The sequence below is a fragment of the Phasianus colchicus genome, chromosome 6 (genome assembly GCF_987193195.1).
Source record: "Phasianus colchicus chromosome 6, bPhaCol1.hap1.1, whole genome shotgun sequence".
NCBI classification, from domain to species: Eukaryota; Metazoa; Chordata; class Aves; order Galliformes; family Phasianidae; genus Phasianus; species Phasianus colchicus.
The window spans coordinates 7,364,355-7,383,741 of record NC_143441.1 but is presented as its reverse complement, the minus strand read 5'-3'; the positions used below and the strand labels follow the sequence as shown (position 1 = coordinate 7,383,741).

The 19,387-nt window shown below is 42.6% G+C and overlaps 1 protein-coding gene across 5 annotated transcripts in view; it reads left to right on the top strand.

Moving 5' to 3' along the window:
• Nucleotides 1-19,387, top strand: part of AOAH (acyloxyacyl hydrolase) — a 69,129-nt gene that overhangs the window by 10,612 nt on the left and 39,130 nt on the right. For all 5 annotated transcript variants that reach the window (XM_031590457.2, XM_031590456.2, XM_090142297.1 and 2 more), the window contains exons 3-11: nt 956-1,051; nt 4,517-4,577; nt 5,657-5,756; nt 11,686-11,745; nt 16,714-16,784; nt 17,905-17,965; nt 18,473-18,543; nt 18,809-18,857; nt 19,296-19,344. In XM_031590457.2, coding sequence (XP_031446317.2) covers nt 956-1,051; nt 4,517-4,577; nt 5,657-5,756; nt 11,686-11,745; nt 16,714-16,784; nt 17,905-17,965; nt 18,473-18,543; nt 18,809-18,857; nt 19,296-19,344 — 618 coding nt within the window. The remainder of the gene's footprint in view (nt 1-955; nt 1,052-4,516; nt 4,578-5,656; nt 5,757-11,685; nt 11,746-16,713; nt 16,785-17,904; nt 17,966-18,472; nt 18,544-18,808; nt 18,858-19,295; nt 19,345-19,387) is intronic.

Sequence of the window (19,387 nt, the reverse complement as noted above, 5' to 3'; positions counted from 1 at the left end):
ACAGTAGAAGTTTTTTGAGAGCCACTGTGTTTTAATCAACTGTTAATTCTTAGGTCTAGCTTCTGTTTTGAAGGTGGAGAGAGAAGAGTGAATGATTTGTTTCAGGGTTTTCTCTTGGTGCCAGCAGCCTCCATATACTCATCTTTTCTTCTAGAATGACTAGAGCTAATGGCTCTTAGCCTTATCAATCACTCTGCAGAGGACTTTGGGTGAGAGTTCTATTTAATAAGTATGGAGAAGTGGGCTGTTATCCCTGCAGAAGAGGTGGCAAGTTCACTGTAATTTCCACTGGATTACTGTATTTGGTGTAGAAAAAGTAATAGACAATTCAAAGATTTTGGTCTTATGGCAAGTTCCAATGGTATTGCTTCATCTTTTATTTGTCATTTGGTCCATAGGAGCATCAAAGTTTTTTCTATAGAAAAATGTCAGTTTGATTTAATAGCACATAGGCAGGGGTACTTGGAAGGAATTTAAAGCTCACTTTGAGGAGTCGTGCCAGTCTAGAAACCTAAATATTAATGTTCCTGAGCTCTGCAAAAAGATGTATCTGTATCCACATCCAAACCTTGCAGCTCACCTTCATTTCTAGACTGCCTTGGAGCAAATTCTGAGAACTTAGATTTCTTGTAGCTGAGAGGAAGTGGGTTTTTTTAAGTTTTGATAGCTCTCTGTGAGCTCCAAAGGGTATAAGAGGTACATCCAGCACAGACATGAGGGGTGCTAAGAGGACAGAGTTCCTCTGATGTTGGTATCCATTGTGTGATAAGTCCAGGCTTTGACTAAAGACAGAAATTTTCAAATATTTCCCCCCAGGCTCTCATCTACTGCGGAGCATCCCAAGATACGAAATGCCCAGCAATGCCCAAAGTTCTTCTATTGCTCGAGGTGCTTCCCTACATGCTAGAGATAACTGAGATAACTGCATTCACTCTGTTTATTTGTTTGTTTGAAGGATGTGTGCTTGTGGTCTCTGTGATTGAACAGCTTGCACAGTGGCACAACAGTACAGTAAAGGCAGCCATGGAGAGACTGTGCAACTACATACCTGGTAAGTATCAAATAATGTGCCATATGTTTCATTGGTACTGCCGTACTTCTGTGTTAATTAAAAATTCACACATCGAGACTGAAAAAGCCCTCACCACATCTCAGCGGCACCTCAAATTAATGTGGCTGAAAGATAGCCAGGTGCTATCTGCAGAAAAGATGTAGCTGCAGCAGAGCTGGGATTTCATCCCAGAGTTACAGTGAGCAGGGTTGTGTGAAGCCCAGAAGCCTGTGAGCCCCTTTTCCCCTGCTCTTTGTCTCCACTTTGTCTCTTTGTTAGCAGCTTTGCTGCATGTCCAGACACTCCTCTTCCTTGTCAATACGAGTCTTTATATCAACCGAGGAGATGAAAACGCTTTCAATAGGGATAGGAAGCCATTATTGTAAAATCATTAAAATTATCTGAGGTTGACAGTGATGCGAATGGAAAAGCTATTGAAACGTAACCGATGAGAAAAATTTCAAAAGTGAAAGCTATTCCATATGAGCATATGTGGACTCCCCCTTTTCTGCCTTGTATTTTATCAGCCCAAAGGAGCCTAGCTGTCCAAGCACACGTCTCTAAATAGAGAACAGTCTGAATACCAAAATAGCTTTGTGCTTCACAGACTCTTCCTACAACTGCTTAAGTAGCTAGATCTCACGTTCGTGACATCGTTTTAACTTTATGAATGCAAAAGGGTGGCTTTACGATTTTTCATTATACAGCCTTTTATATAGGCCTTCATGAATTGTATCTCTGAGAACCATATTACTATACAGACCTCAGCATCACGGAGGATGCATGCAGAATATTAATTCCTTCCTTTCCAAGACATTATTTTCTGATATAGGATGGAGCAGGAAGGAAATTGCTGGAATTCATTCATTGACAGAATGATGCTTATCTGATCTCTATTCCATAAGTAGTATCCTTGGTGTTTTAAATTATAGGCACATCACCATGAAGTTGCAATTAGAAGTGGGGATCCTGCTGTTAAAATACAATTTTCCTCTTTAAAATATGACATGCTAGATCTACGATCATGATTCACTCCGTGGACCTTGTTCAGCTGTTGTGAAAGGATATTTCTTTTCAGCTGCCATTCTTTACACACATAAAATCCTATTATCCCTTTAGTTAAATCTGTATAATCCAGTTACCTTTTATGAGATGCGTGGATACACCCAATAGAAAAAAACTGACCCTGAACATGAAAGGAATGAAAAATCCTAGGGATTGTGCAGGAGCTGCAGTGTAACCCAATTTATCCTCCCCCAGGAGGTGAACCCCACATCCCAGCAGCACTCTGCAGCTTCCTCTTGCTCTCTGGAACAAAAGGAAGTCTTTGGATCCTCATGAGGAGCAGCCTATTAAATCAGGCAGTGCCATTTCTGCTGAAGGAACCGTTTCATTATTTGACACATGCCTACAATTGCAAGACTGACTGTGACAAATCAGTGACAATGAGGCTTTTCCTAAGGACAAAAAAGAGAATGAACTTTTTTTTTTTTTTTTAACAAGCCTCCTATTGTTTTGCTTGCGATAAGAGGGGTTGTATCAGACCTTCAATGAAGTTTTGCACTGTTTAAAACCAAAAATATTTAAAGAAGAAGAGAGAAATTCAGTATCGGTCAACCCCATTCAGTCCCATAGATTGTGCAGAAAACACAGTCATGTTCTTGTATGGAAATGTTTGCCATGGCTGTGATCTGAGAGACAATAAAGCACAGCAGCATTATGAATGAAGGCGGCTCTGGAGTAGACAGAAATGCCAGGTCTGGGGAAGTGGGCAGTTTTGTGAAGTACAAAATGCTGTTAGCAAGAATGCATATTTATCTTGATTCTGGCTGTCTATCTGATGGACAAGAGGTGCCCAGTTCCTTAAACATGCTTTGAGATGGTCTGTCTCAGCATTGCCTCCGAGTCAGCTCTGCTTCTGTAAGCCACTGCTGTGCAAACACCTCAGCTCAAGTGCAAATGGCAAGGTGATTAATGCCATCTTTCCTGCAAATATTTATCTCCTGGGTTTCAGCCAGCATTTGTGTTTCTAGGACTACGAAGCTATAGAGAAAACCCCTCTGGGATTTTTATCATGTAAGAAGAGGGCAGTTAGGGGACCTCTTGCCTGAAACAGAGCAAAAGCATCCTCACTTCTGGCCAAGCACTTCTACGTTTTTCTCTAAATTTTAAGTGTTCGGTTAGATTTAAGTTCCTATCTTGGCCCTGAACACTCACATAATTGTCATTGTAATCTCTCTCTCTTTTCCTCTCCTTTGTCATTTGCACAGCTTCTTCCCACCAGAGCTTTTTCTCTGCACTGTCTTCTTCTGTGTGTTCAGCTGGTTTGTGGGTGCCAAAACATGGGGTGTGTCCTACAGGCACTGCCTATGGTTTCGGTCTGTTTTGGCATTGGCATCTTCCAAGATGACTCTACTTGCCCAATATTTTATGTATTTGCCACTCTCACCACCCGCTTTTATCCCTGCATCAGGCAGCTGGAAGCCCAGCTTGCCCCGCACACCAACAAACCAGCACACAGAAGTCCCTGCTGGGGAAGCAACCACCCTCTGTGGGCTGCGACAGGGAGCCAGGAGCTTCCTTCAAGGCTTGCTCCAGGATTCAATCAGACATCAGACTGAAAGCAGCACTAGTGGTGTCTGCAATGCTTTCGTCTAGGCGAACAAGAATCCAATCTAATTCCAGAAGACCAGTTTTTAACTCACACATATCTCCTGAAAAGCGGATAGAGAGGAATTATGTGCCAGAGGAAGCAAAGAAATGAAGCTAATAGCTTGATTGAAGTAAAATATCTGGCATGAGAAAAATCATCTACTGCATCTACAGGAGCTGCCTGCAACACAGAGCAGGAGGGTGGTGGAGTATCACGCTTCCTTTTGGCCATTCCCTGTTTCTCCTGGGTGAGTGCAGCCCGGCCATGGAGAGAAAGCAAATTCCTAGGAATTCTGCCAGGGAATTTGGCAGCTGCCCATTTGTGTGGGTGCAATTCTGCCTCTTGGCATCTTCCAAGGCCCAGCACTGCACCTCCTCTGCAGGGTGAGTGCAGCTCTTCCCTTGCACAAAATCCCAGAGCCACTGAGGCAGGCCAAGCAGAAGCACGAAGTCCTTCATCATTTGCTACACTCCATCTATTTCTTTTCTTTCCTCCCACAAGCCTACCCCCATTTGAGCAGCTCAGAACATGCTGTGGCGTGCGTGATTTCTTTCAGCTTTCACATGATACAATATCTGACAGTATCTCAGTCTTTCCCAACTACTTGCCTAAAGCCAGAGGAGAGCTTCATGTCCCAGCCTAGGTTAGAAATTCAGGTTTCCCCATTCTCTGATGCTACGCTGAAATCTCAGGCTTACATGCGTTTCTCTCAGATAAATCAGCATTCAGCTAAAGTTGCTCCTGCTGTGTTCTGACTGTCGTAAAACCAGTTTCACTGATCTGAGTCACTTAAAAAAATGTTTGTTTTCTAGAAAAACTGCAAGGTTTCTGTTACGTCCTTGCTGAAGTGTATGGACCACACATAGCTGAACTGTGAGTACTACTGTGTTTTCTCAAGCTTTGCTTTAGTTCGTGCTTCAGAAGTATGGATGTATTATCAGACTGAAGTTCAGGGTTCCCATTCTAAAAATCACATGATTCCAAAAGCCAGGATGCCAGCCTGGCATTTGGCACAGCTCTCCCTGAATGAATAAACACAGCCTGCCACCGTAACCACTTCCATGTGACATTTGCCTCTCAGATCAGGCCCGCCTGATGTAATTACCTTTTGAAATTCAGCTCTTCTGGTGGAGAGAGGAATTTGAATAACTCGTGTGCGTGAGGCAGCTCTGACACAGTCCCACTATGTTAATACTTGTCTCTGGCTTTCCCTTTTACCTTTAATCAAGCTTTCTAATTGTCAGCCCCTACATGCTCCCAGCCCTGACCTTGATACGCGCTGCTGGGGAAGGCTGCTAGGTAATGTTGGTGATTAAAGAAATAACATGTAGGCCACTTTATTTCCTTTGAAAGTTCTTAGTTTAATTAACAGAGCTGTTGCTGCACCTTTTTCCTCCCTCGAGTTTTTATTTTTATTTTTAAAACTAGCCAAGGGACTGCAAAGTGCTCACAGGACTAAGTGCTATAATCCAACATTTTAATTTAGTTCTTCATCAGACCAGAAGTGCATCCCAAAAAAAGAAGGAAACAGCCCTAGCACTCGTGCGTGGTGATTAAATGTTAAGGATCTTTGAAGGCTTTCTGGTTATTTTCCTGAGTTAATGACTGAAGATGTGTGCCAAATTGCATATGTATTAACTTTAACCTTTAAGTCTTTGTCAGGCTTGTGATTGATTAAAAAACGCAGCATAACACATTTGATTCAGGTGCTGCACATCAAGTGCAGTGCTTTTTCATCATCCTGGTATCCAATTCTACATGCTGAGTAGGATGCTATGACAGAAAGTCATTTGGGTCTGACAGCACGCTGAGCAGTGGCTATGGGCCACACGGCAAAGCATGCTGAGGTTATCTGATAGTGCTGGGGAGATTTAGCTTCCCATGGAAATTTCTCCTGCTTCCAAACACCTAGAAGAATGTGTTGGTCTCTGTTTTAACACCATTTCCTTCAGCATAGACAAGGAAATGAATGCCGATGTGGTCTGCCATTCCTTGAAGCTGTGCAAACAGGATCCAGGACAACCCCTTTGTCATCTCTACCCTCCTCCCAAGGTGAGTTGCCTTTCAACTTCTTTCAAAGCTGCAGGTTGTGGATGGCCCCTCAGGCTGGGACCAAGCATACAGAGGTTCCCAGGCCATGTGAGTTTTTTGGGGAAAACAACAGCATGTAGAAAGTGGACGCTTTCAGAAAAATGTCTGTTTGAGCAGAAGGTACACGACATACTGTTTGATGTATCAGCAACGTGGTTGCTGGAGAGTGGGAACAACAGAGCCAGGCTCCCCTGTGCCAGCCTGGGCCAGAGAGAAAGACTATACAAATATCTCATTTTCTCCAGACTTTATTGTTGTTAAGCAGTCAAATAGCTCCCAACCCAAAGCTCAACAGCAGTTCACCTATAGCCCCTATAGTGTTACCATGGCACAACATGTTATCCTTCATCTCTGTGACAACATACATAGGGCCAAGCTTCCCATGCAGATGGGGGTTATTTGATTTGGCTCAGTCTGCCATGGGAGAGGGTTAAGCTAACTTGCATGGCCTTTGGCCACAGGCTGGAAACAGGCAGTTAGCAAGGCTTTAGGGATGTTCTCGTTGCACCATGGTGACTTAATTGCCTGTCAGAGTATATTAATGTGTATAGGTGTCTAAACAGGTATACTTGGTTTTGGGGGTATCAGCTGTTGTTTTCAATGCCCATGCATTGCACAGAGACCTGTGAGCAATAGTGGCTGTACGGCAATGTCAAAAAGCAGGTGATTCATTGTGGCATCTAACTTTTTGGAAATATTTTCCTTGTATCTTGGTAAAGTCACATTTGATTTCTAAAGGTTGGCACAAGATGTTTTACACAGTGCAAGCCCCAGACACAGATTTTCATGTGGGCTCCCTTTCCAATGTGAAGGAATAAAGAAAAGTAGAGACCAACCTGCATCTGGCCTCTCTATTAAAAAAATGATCACTTTACTCAGACTTCACCCTCCATTTTAGTGCCTCTTGTACCACAGACAGCACAGGGAGATGGGAGGAGAAGAGCAGTGCCCCACATTCATGCTCAAGTGGTTGATAAATTGCCCACAGTAGCTCTGTGACAAGTCATACTGAGTGAAGATGAATTATGGGTGAAAAAAATTAATGTACAGTTAGAGACACAGATGCATAAAATGCAGTTTACCTCACATTTGCTCCTGCGGTTTGTAATTTGATTGATCACTTCAGTTATATGAGCCTGCAAACGTTGGCTCAGTCCCCTGCCAAGTGTTTGAACAAGACTTAAATACTAATGACTATTTTGTTCGACCGTATCGATTTTCAGGTACTTCGTTTATTCATTTAGACTTTTGGATGCACATTTTCCCAGAATTATTATTGTGTTTGTACTGGCAAAGGGACTGATGTATAAAAGCAGAGTGATTTGCCCTTACAAATCCGTACGATGTTGTATTTTTAATTGTCTTTAAGTGGCATATATCAATATAGAGCTACTTTTTCAGTCAGTCGTTTCTGCTTATTCTCTGTGAGGTTGCTGTAATGAGATCATGTGTACCAAAGAAGAGCCAAGGCTTCAGAGACCCAGCAGGCTACCTGCACGATTTAAGTGCTGCACACCAAGTATATGCAATATGCTCTATATTACATATTTTCCCTGTTTCTGACAAACTACTCAAAATTAATATGTTTTGTGGCTCAACATATATCAGCACAGGACAGGTCTAATGCTGGCTGCAGTACAGACAGTGGCTACAGTTATCCAAGCTTAGGATGACTGGATATTGCTTTAGCAAAAGAAATTTGTTGGCGGACTTTCTGCACCGAGGCTCGTGACAAGGGTGCATAAGAAACCACCACAAGAAAAGGACAGAAATAGGACAAGAGGGTCAGGCACTGGCTGCTGAGCTCCTTTTCCAGCTTTTGGGAGAAAGCAGATTTGCAGGAGGTTCATCTCAGCCTCAATCTCAGTTGTTTTAAGCCAGTTGGCCCGTTCAGTTAAATGGAAATACTTCAATTGATTTTATTGAGCCAAAATAATGGCTTGACTTCAGCTGCCACCAGTCTCTTAAACAATCAGTGTTGGAAGGAGCATTTACTGTTCTTTCTGCCTTTTGGAGGACCTGTTCTGCTCCTCATCGCTTTTCTGCTCCAGGTTATTAGAGACCCTGTGGCTGCAAGCTTCAGCTTAATTGCAACTCGAAGGATTTTACTGGGAGTTATCTTGTATGAGCAAATATACATGTATTCATGCTAATGTCATTTTATCTTACCAAAGTAAGCTTCATAGCCACAAGCACTGATGCTGGCTCCCATCCCTGATACCATCAAGCCTTTCACTGACTTTGTGCGAAACCAGAACCACGTTCTTCATGGACATTACAGTGGGAACTCTTTGGAATGAGCCTGGACTTGCTTGAGTGCTGTGGTTGAGATTCTGGGTGGCATAGACTGTCTGAACGTTTTGATCACGTGTATGGGAACTGTTGAGTCACAGCCTGAACCACTGATTGATCACCTGAAGCAAGCACTGAGTCAGCCATGCAGCACAGGTGAAGGCAGTTCAGCTGTGTGACCGAGGGGGTGGAGCCTGGCTGCACCTCTCCATTAGACCCCATTTAGGGCTGACTGCCAGTAGGGAAGGGTTTCTTGATGGAGATCCCTAGGACATGGGTGAGCATTTCATTTTTGATTGTCTCTTTCTACTATGATAGTCTTTCTGACTACGAAACCTGTAAAATACCAGCCTAACCGCACTGCTCTGGTAATTGTACTTTTGTTGTTTGTGCATCATGTTACAGAGCAAGTGCACCAGTGCTAATGAAAGTGTTGTTCCTATAGAATAAGGACTAAAATTAAGGTGTTTCACACATTTGAATGTGGGCCTCTGGAGTCCTTAGGCTTGCTAGGAGCACCTTATAATGATTCTTTTTGATAAAAGACTGGCAAAAAATGGCTGGGTTAGAGTGATAATGGTGGTCCTGGAGTGTAAACAAGTGTCCCAGTCTGCTCATATCTGCCTGCGTGACAGTCTGAGCAAATTCGGCCAGACAAAGTAAGACTCTGAGAGTCCAAGTCCAAAAGAGAGAAGTTGAGTAAAATAAAACTCAGAGTCATTGCCCAGGGAGGAGGAGGAAGAACCAAGACAAGCCTGGCATGTTTTAGAGCACGGCTTGCAGGGGAAGTCTAGAGCACGTATCATATGGTTTGGCTATCCTGTGTGATTATTATGATTCCCCTAAGGACTTTGCCCCTGTGGGTCTCCACCTGCAATACAGTGTTCAGTCCCAGTGCCCCAAACACAAGAAGGATGCAGAGCTATTGGAGGTCCAGAGGAGGGCCAGGTCGGAGCACCTCTCCTATTAAGAAAGGCTGAGGGAGTTGGGCTTATTCAGTCTGGAGAAGAGAAGGCTCTAGGGAGACCTCGTTGTGGCCTTCCAGTATTTGAAGGAAGCTTACAAGCAGGAGGGGGGGGTGACTTTTTTACATGGTCTGATAGCGATAGAACAAAGGGCAGTGGTTTTAAAATAGAAGAGAGTTTTAGGTTAGATATTAGGAAGAAATTTTTTAGTCAGAGGGCAGTGAGACATTGGCAAAGGCTGCTTGGAGAAGATGTAAATGTCCCATGCCTGGAGGTGTTCAAGACCAGGTTGGATGGACCCTGGACAGCCTGATCTGATGGGTGGTCCTGTCCATAACAGGAGATTAGAAATGGATGGCATTTAAGGTCCCCTTCAACTTAAGTCATTCTGTGATTCTATGATTATCTACAGGATGAAAGAATTAGAACTGAAGAACAAATCCTATTTTTGCTGGTGCTGCTGAACTAGCTCAGCAGTGCTTTGGTACCTTGATATGCCTACTCCTCGTAAAAGAAATAATGGAAATGAGCTAGAAGGGGAACTATCAGAGTGTTTTGTAGATGTCCACTCCCCTGGGAAAGAGCCAGAGACATGTAAAGTTGTTTTGTATGTTCATGATGAGAGATCAAGCTGTTTACGAAAATGTATAGCTTGGGATGCATGAGCTCTGAGGAGGTCACTGAAGGAAGTCTGTGAATGAAATCCTAATGAACCCCATCCTATTCCAGTTCCACCCATGGCATGGGCATCTTGTCCATGACCAAGCTGATCTGGTTTCCTCACAGCTTTGTCCACCAGCTGCCGGAGCTCTGGGAGCCCCATGTCTAGTGGTGCTCACATGTAAAGGAAGAAGGGCTGCTTGCTGAGCTGCAGCAAGAGGGTTTGTGTGGGATGTATGGCCTTCATCAAAGTGCTGATGTTGACCAAGGGCTGCGGGAGCCCGAAGAGGTTGGTTTTCTCCTGTACAGGTGCTTCAGATGAAAGTTCTGCACATGCCACCCTTGAGTCCTGCCCAATGTAACTTCTGCAGTGGGAGGATATCTCATCCTCAGCATTTCAGAGCCACTGCTTAGCTGCATGCACTGTCAATTCAGCTTTTTATTTTCTACACTTCGTGTGCAATTTTACTGTAGCTGTCTGAAGCGTGTACTTCTCGTGCACTGCTGCTGAGAGCAAGACAGGGTCTTCCTCTCCTGCCCAGCAGAAAAGGACTGACAAATCTTACCTCCTTGGAAATTCTTCATTTATCGTATCCAATTTAAAGCTATTTTTCTCATCTAAACCTTGAAGCATTTTATGGGAGAAATAATAGCACTTGGAAACATACATAATATGCAAATACAAGATGCACATTTGGTTTAGAACTTGTCCAGTGGGAAGAGAACAGGAAACATTATCTTGGCTCCCTCCTAGCATCTCTCATTTATTGTTTGTGACGTATCCAGACTTTTGAGATTATCAACACAAGTACATATATACAAAGCATCTATATATAAACACTCAGACATCTCTATTCCTTGTTTCTTGTTCTTATTCTTCCTTATCTCTTTATACTAACTATACATTTTTGAGTCTTGGATCTCTCAATTTGCTTTGATTGCCTCAATCATGATGAGATGCTAAATTTTATCCCCAGTAAAAAATGTTGATATCAGTTCCTTGGAATGCAAGTTTATGCTGCTTTAATATTCCAAGCTGACATATGCTGTTCAGGAAGGTGCTGTCACTTGAGGGATATTTTCTTCCTTTTCCAAACACTTCAGTACTTTTGGTTGGGCATTGTCAGAACAACTTGTTCTTACTAACCATGTTGATCAGAAGCAAGGTACTAATGTAGTTGTTACGCACCAGTGGGATTTTTCTTTCTATGTGAACCATTTTTCAAAAGCAGATTTAAATGCATAGAATTCTATATTAAAATAATATATATAGTATTTAATAAATGCATATATTATGAATGTGGACCTCAGGAGTCCCCAACGTGTTTATGTTTAAGCAGTCATGAAAGCCCATGGAATAGAAGCAGTTATTTCTTCTGAAGGAGGGCAAATGATCAATATTTTCAGCCTTGCTCGAGGTCAGTTATTTCCATAATAAAGAGCTAGCCTTCCTAGATTCCAAATAGAAGATTTACCTCTGAGTTGTTATTCTCTCCTTTGCATGTTCCCACATGCCAACTATTCTCCTGCTGGCAAGTATAGCCTCATCAAATGTTGCCTTCATACCTAGCACAGTATGTCAGACTGGCACTGCAAATCTATTCCCTGACCATCTAATGAATGGTTTGTTTTTCTGCAGAGTTCGTGGAGCAGTCAGTGCTCTGCATCTCACATGCTGCAGTCAGGATATGAATCTCAGCTCTTAAACTGATCTGGATTTTCTTTCAGGAAATAAATGATGCCCTGGAGCAAAATAAATGAACTCTCGCCACTGGAGCTTCGTATGGGGTGATCAGATAATTGATTGTTAGTCCAATAAAAAGTAGCTGATGATGAGTTTGTAGACTTGCACATCATTTTTGTGCTGTGACTGATATTAAAAAAAAAGTTAAAAATGGGGAAGAAAATATTTGTGATTTACTATGATGCTGATCTGTTTGGTTTTTGTGTGTGTTTTGTTCTTGCTCTCCTAGGTGGGGTTGAGTGCTGCAATACGGAAAGCAAAAAGGATTTTGAAGAATTCCAAGGACCTGGTAAGATATTGGTGGTGTTGTGCTGTTTTACACTGTGTTTGCTTAGTGGGAGTGAGTCCTCACTCATTTTGCCCAGTTGTGAGCCATCTTGATCATCATAGAGTTGGATGACTGAATCACTCCTACCAAGCTCCTCAAGTGAGACTAGAAAGAAGGACAGAGAAATAACAGAAACAAAATGTAAAATAGAGGGAGAGCAGATAGCATTTCCCATGAGGTTTTGACTTGTTGAGCAGGGATAACTTTTGATATCTAACCAAGATATTCATGGAGCAATTGACATCATCTGTGGGCTCCACGGTACAGATCCACACTGAAATACCTGCTTGTAAAAAAATACAAGCATATAGATATTTTGTTTAGATTTTTTACAAGGCAGGAATTTCCCCATTCATCCTTTCCCTGTGCCCTTCCTCCTGGAGATGTTCTTCCTTCAAACTTCTTGAGTTATTTATCATTGCTGGGCCTCAGCTCCTCCTCATCTTTGCATCCTCCGTGTCCCTAGCCATCCCTGCCTTGCCCTTGTAGACATGTGTAGGAGGAAGCCTCATGAACGAAGTTGCAAAGAGCACAGAGAGTGCCCTTTGGGGTTGTCTGAAATTCAAGCAATAGCCTAAATGCAAATTCTGCTTGGTTTTTTTTCCTTTATGTCCCTCTTAACTTGAAAGCTGGGGTTGGAAATCTTCCACCTCCACCAGTTTCCAGATTTACAGTGGATCTCTACTCAGTTGCAGATAAGGAAAGACAGCTTCTATTCTGCTGGGTTCACTTAGCCATGGAGTTTGCTTCCAGTTGTCTTCAGGCACTTAATTCAGAGCAAATGTTTTCGCTGTTTGTGAAGAAATTATTGATATCGCTTCTTCCTGAACCCTCACTGTGATGCTACTCACAAAAGTGAAAATGGAGGTGCCTAATTAGCCTTTGGGCAATTGCCAAATGGTGAAGCCAGGGAAATAAATAATGCGCTGGAGAGATGGGTCTCAGCTCCTACAGCACAGCACCCAGCAGGATCTTATTCATTTTCCTCCCTATTCAGTGCTGTCCTCCTGATAGCCTGAGATTTCCTCTCAAATTACATGCAATACCTAATTCCCTTCCCAGGGTGCAAGCCCACAGTCTAATGCTTGCAGAAAGGCTCTCTGAGTTAAGGAGGTCCTCTCTGCTAGATTGAGCTCTGGAGCAGGTGTGGGATGGAGAGGGATGGATGAGCAACTGCTGCCTCTTAGGATGCAGACCTCTTTACCTCCCTTGCATGGGCTTCACAAGCTGAAATGAGGAGTCTGATCCTTTCTTTTTTCTTCTGTTTGCACACCAAGCTGTGTCCCTTGTGTGGCAAGCCATGCCTGGCCTCTGCAGAACATTTTGAGGTCTCCAAAGTAGGTTGGCATGGTTGGCAACAGTCCTTGGTGCAATGGGGTCTCTTTCCAATGTACCAGTGCTCTACCATGAACTCAAGTCTGCTATACAATGCTCCTGTACTTCCTCATTCTCCATCACTATGCCCTTGGCTTCTTCCAGCCCTTAATTGCCTGTTCATCAATGGAAAGGGCAATTAGGAAGTGCCCTGGCTAAGAGCAGTGAGACCCTGGCTTTCTCCAGTCAATGGATTTCTAAGTCTAAGCTTAAACCAAACAGCACGAGGCCAGATCAAATTAAAACAATTATCTTCTCAATGGTTGCACTTTGCAGTTATACCTAGTGTGTTTCTTGCAATGATACTTTAAGAAAAACATGTTAAAGGCAGGAAATTAATAATAGCAACACTTCTAGGGGCATAGCAGGACCTCTTTAAAGTTTTGACCCTTGTTGGAGAGAGACAGCAAGTTATCTTTTTCCTCAGAGCCACTATTTTGGGTGCTTTTGCTTTGTGGTGTGTTTGGAGAAAGAATTCCCCAGCCTTCTGGAGAGGTTCTTGCACGTTAATTGTCCCCATCTTGGCTCAGGTGCTGTGCATGACTGTGCATAAAACAGAGGTGATTACAGCTGGTGCTAAGGAGACTGGGAGGTCTGCCTGGGGATTGTATTTACTGAACTTTTCTTAGGGTCATTGTGGGTTTGGGAAAAAGAGAAGGTATCTTCCAGATGTGGAAATGTGAAAAATGCCACAACCCAAAATATCTAATAAGTTTCTCCATTCATTAAATGTAGTAAGCCATCTGTGAGCAACTCATTTAAACCAAACACCAACAAATATCAGGGGCTTCTTCTTTGTTTTCATAAAACCAATTAAAATAATTACTGGAATGTCATTATGGAATGCTAACAGGCTATGAATAAAATATTGTTATTGGTTGTTCTGATCCTCTCTAGCACTAACTTTTCTTATGAATCCTTGAGTAGGCATCCTTGAGTAACAGCAGAGGAAAAAGTTACTTCAGCAGAAGAGAGTTGTGCCTTTAGTATTTAAGAGAGTAAGCTGTGTGTATGCAATCTTGTAGCTACTACGTGTTGCCTATAACTCACATCCCTGCAGCAGGAGAAGCAGAAAGCCACAGAAGGGAGACGAAAGAGGGCTGCAAGGCAGAGCAGGGCACGAACCAGTCTCCTGCCCACCAACTGCTGCAATCATGGCATGGCTCTGCTGGGAAGATGCTTGCAATTCCCACCAGAGCTGAGCAGTGTTCTGGGGCTCACATAGCTCAGTCAGCAGCACTTTTCACAACTAGCTGAGAAAAATGCAGGAAAGGTTTTATTCTACTTGCTGCAAATGATAAACTTTAAATGAAGCCTGAAAGCAAAGTAAAAGAAGGCCTGCTTTATTAACTTATTTCTTGGAAATTTTGTCTTTCTGGCACAGTTTGGGCTCCGGGTGCCTTAACTTCAAAGGCTTTGCATGCTGTGATTTAGGCTGAAGTAAGAAGCCAACAGCTTAGATGAAGACAGCACAAATCTTAGCACAATGAAAAGTTTTCAGAGCCTCCAGTGCTTTTGCAGGCAGCGTTGAGATTAGTCCTACATGGAGGAGGTGGGGGAAGTGTTGGGTTTTTTTAATCCTTTCCAGGAAGCAGGAAGCTGTACAGAGGTTTGCAAAGCTTTTGGTCCCTAGCATAATGCCAGCTTTGCCATATGAGTCTGACAGAACTAGGGAGAGTTAGCTGGGGTTTGTTGTTTTTTTGGGTTTTTTTTTTTGCAAGTTTCATGGCTCCCCTAATTTTTTCCCTTTTTTTTTCTTTGATTTCTCTGTGGTGTCCATCAGAGAGTGCATTGTCACTACTCCACTTCCAGTGCTGCAAAGCTTCTACAAGCACAGCACAATTTTTTTTTTCATCTTCAGCTGCTGGTGCAAGCATTACCTACTGTCTTTATGTTGCGGGCTTCCTCATCTCTTCACTATTCCCCTCCCTCCAGTTGAAATCCCAGCTGTGACTTTCTGCTGAGGGTGACCTCTACTCTTACTGCTGCGTAGCTCCTTGTTAACTGCCCAAGCAAATGCCTTCCTTCACAAGAGCTGCAGGGTAGTGCACAACATACTGATGAAACCCTGCCTTGCTGCCCTTCAGCACCCTCTAGGAGGTACAGAATCACAGAATGGCCAGGGTTGGAAGGAACCTCAAGAATCATGAATCTCAACCTCCCTGCCACATGCAGGGCCACCAACCTCCCCATTTAATGCTAGACCAGGCTGCCCAGGGCCCCATCCAACCTGGCCTTGAACACCTCCAGAGACAGGGCATCCACAACCTCTCTGGGCAGCTGTTCCAGCACCTCATCACTCTCATAGTAAAGAACTTCCCCCTGACATCCAACCTAAATCTTCCCTCCCTCCACTTAAAACCATTTCCCCTTGTCTTGGGAGTTCTCCATCACTCAGAGCTTTGCATGCTGTGGTTGCTGCCCCTTGTGGTGATAAATAGCTTTTTCTTGTCCTCTCCCAAGCTGCATGCAGTCCTTACCTTCAGTTTTATGTTAGGTGGGGGCTGTAATCTCATTAGTGTGAGGACTGTCTTACTTTTCTTCTGTGTATCTAAAATGTGTAACATGAGGGAGTTGGTCCAAGGACAGAGGTGCTATGGCAATATAAATAATTACCCTCCTTTGCATAAAGTAATGAGTATGTCCATCTGCTCAGCTGTTTCAGATTTATATGCTGAATGTGGCCTTATGAATACAATTAATTAGACTGTGCATCAACTAGCCCTCCATATTTATTGGCCACCTGAACACTCCTGGTGTTTAAAGGCTGCCTGAATTTATTGTGAAACCACACTCACCATGTATTTGTGGGTTTGAGCTGCAATGCACCACAGTGTTTTCTAACCTGAGCATTAAGTAAGAAGAGCTCTTTTAGTTTCTGAATCTTCCTGGTTACCTGGGACCTCCTTTCGGTTGGCCTGTAGTCTACTAATGCTGGAAGAATTCATCCTGCAGCTGCTGGGCTTAGACATCTCAAAACTAGCGATGAGATCCTAGGTTAAAAAAATCTCATTAAAAATCGAAGGCATTCTATGCACGTGCTGGATCCCCCCTATTTCTGCTCTCTTTGGCCCTTGACTTTTTTGGCTTATCCAAAGCTCCCCACCGAGTGTGCAGAAGTCAGCTTTTTAGCCTGCAATGTGCGTTGCTTTCACTAGTTCTGTGCTAAGTACAAGATAGTGTCGTGTTTATTCAAGATGAGAATAGGTGATTTCACAAAGAGTGAAAAAAAATATAACTTTGGTGCATGACAGGAGGCAGTTTGATGAGAGCTGCTTCCTTCCTTTCAATTTTACAACTCTCTGAAAGTAAATGTACTTGGTTTAGAAAATGTTCAGTTGTAATCCCCGAGTTGACTGCTGCGTCAGGTCTAAATCCTCAAATCCTCTGGCATGTGGCATCTTTAGTGGAGTTGTTGGTGTTTTCAGATGCTATTAGGCAGAAAATACATGGTTTAGCTCTGGACTTCACTGGCACAGTATCTCAGGCTATGCTGTCTCTATGAACTAATGTATTCACCTTTTTTTTTATTATTATTATTTTCTTGCTCTCCAGAAAAGCACCGTGGGGTTCCCAAATCTATGTGCATTTCCTCCTCTGGCTGACCTGTGTGAGAGGATTAAATAGTATGTATAAAGTTTTCAGCCCTTCACCAGAAACAGTGTGTGGTACATCTGTTTCTTTCAAAGGAGAAAAATAATCCTCACCTTTAACAAATCTCCCTGTACTTCACTGCTGGTTCTTTCCTTCCTAAAACCACTGCCCAGGCAGTGCATATGGAAGCTGCATAGAGTTTTCAGGTGGGTGAGATTGCTTGGAGGGTTGCCTGTGCTTTTGCAATACTTAAAATATTTGCATGCATTCAGCAGGTCCAAGAGGACAAATATGCTCTGTCACAGAACAGAGCTCTCTGTTACACAGTGATGTGACACCTTAGGAGGTGCTGGCTTTTTCCTGAGATTTCTGGAGTCCCAGAGACATCTCCATTGTTTTGCTCAGTGCCAAAACCCATATTCTGCTAGGCTTAAGGCAAACTAAGGATATGTGAAGGATAGGAATTAAGCAGTGCTTGCAAGTGTAGGAAAATCGCCAGGTATTTAAGAAAGCTGGGTGAATGATGGACGGGAAGAACTGCTTAATGTCATTGCTGAGTTTGAATCAGAGCTTTGAAGAAAGGCTGAGGATATCAGGATATTAGACAGGTTATTTCTTCAAAAGCTGATTTTTACCCAATAAAATAAGCATAAGTTTGTGCATCTACAACTTGGTATAGAAACTGCAAGTCTCTAGGCTAAACGTAACAGAAGACGTGGTGTAAAGTCTTCTGGGATGCACATGAGAATGGGTATATACCATTTGTTTTTAAGAGAGGAAGGAAGTTTCCACCAGCCAAGACACCATTCTGCAGCTCTTCTGCAGGTAGAATATTTCTGCCACTATTTCCTATCTGGAAATAGATTTATAAGATATGCCACACTGAGTGTGGTGTTCACTTCCAAATTGATAGTTACTTCTACCACTGATGTGGTGCCCCAGTTTGTGCTGGAGGCTGAGGGTTTGCTATTGCAGCCTCACACTGGTCCCTCATTCAGCTGATATTGAAGGAGATCAGAATTTGCTACAAGCAGAGAGCTAAAATTGAGCACAGGTTTGCAAACATGGCAGCTGTTACCTGTTCTGAACGCTATACTTTTTCTGAATAGGTTTCCTTCCTTATGTTAACATTGCATTTATTGTTTTTCACAGTGTCCTAAGGAATAAACTGCCTTTTGAAGATTTTGATGGAGATAAATTCAGTACTTTCCCAGTAAGCAAAACCTTTCCTTTGGTACAATAATCCCTTAATACTGAGAACGTCAGTGGGTTTCGTCACGCTTTCTGCAGAGCCTTATTAATTCATGTGAAAATGGTGTAAAGGGAAGTGAAAAAGGGTTGTTTTTTTTTTTTGTCATGAAAGACTTTTTTGCTTCTGGATGAAATCACTGTCATTCATTTATGCCAGCTGGGCAGATACACACATGAAGCTGTGCTCCCAGCAGAAGCAAATTGCTCTGCTGCTAAGTGGTCTGTTTACTGAATTCAGAAGAGGTAAAGTACCAACATGTTAAAAAATAATAATAAATTCCCAGCTTATTTCTTCACCAAAGCGTGCAAGGCGTCATTTATTAAAGCTCAGTAAAAGCGCCCTGAAATACAACCCATTTACTGCGCTTTATTCCTGCGCTTTGAGTTAGATTCTCATTTTAGATATTTTAAATTAAAAGCACCAGAGTAGCGACAAGTGTTCTATTTGTGTGTTCCTCCTGGCTTGTAGACACTGAGGGGCTATCACTGGCGCGGCAGAGACTGTGATGACAAAAACACCACCGTGTACCCTGGCAGACGGTAAAGCTTTTAATTATTTCAGATAATTTAGTTGCTTATAACAATTGTGGCTTTGTAAAGGACGAGCTCCGTATTTTGTTTTTAGGCAATCTGTGAAGAGGGCACAGCGTTTCTCATTGCCTTTGAGTGAGGTGCCCTTCTGTGCAGGAAGGAAATTCTAATTATTTTACATTCTTCATGGAAAATAGCACAAAGCTTCTGATTTCCTCCCCTTCTTTCCCTTGTTTTCTGTAACGTTGTATAGCCTTTTCTAATTCTGTTTTAGTCCTGATAACTGGGATGTGAAAAGCGATTCCAACTGCAATGGCATATGGGTAAGTAAATGAAGTTACATCTTAAAATTCCTTCCTGATTGCTTTTTCTCCTTTTTTTTTTTTTTTTTCCCTCCTTTTGAAATAGTCCATAAACGTTGGGTTTTATTATTCTGGTTTATTAGCTGATTTGGATTATTCCACTTATTTACTTCCTCTGATATTCAAATAAAATTACATTTATTAAAAAATAAGGGAACACAGAGGAAGCAGTTATGAGAGTTTGTTTATCAATGCTTATGATTATTTCAATTATAGCTATTATAGTTAATTGAAATGTACGTAAACTTATTAGAATAATTTACTGGAAGGTGTCATTATTACCATGCAGTGCTTCCGACAGGCAAACATTCAAGACCTAAATTCTAAGCTTCCATTTTGTGTCACCATTCTTTGACCCCTGGATAGAGACGTTCATCTGCCCTTTCCCTCCTTCGACAGGGCGTGGATCCAAAAGATGGAATTCCCTACGAGGAAAAATTCTGCAAAGGTGAGGCTTTAAAGCCAGCACGAGGAACAATGTTTATTTTGTA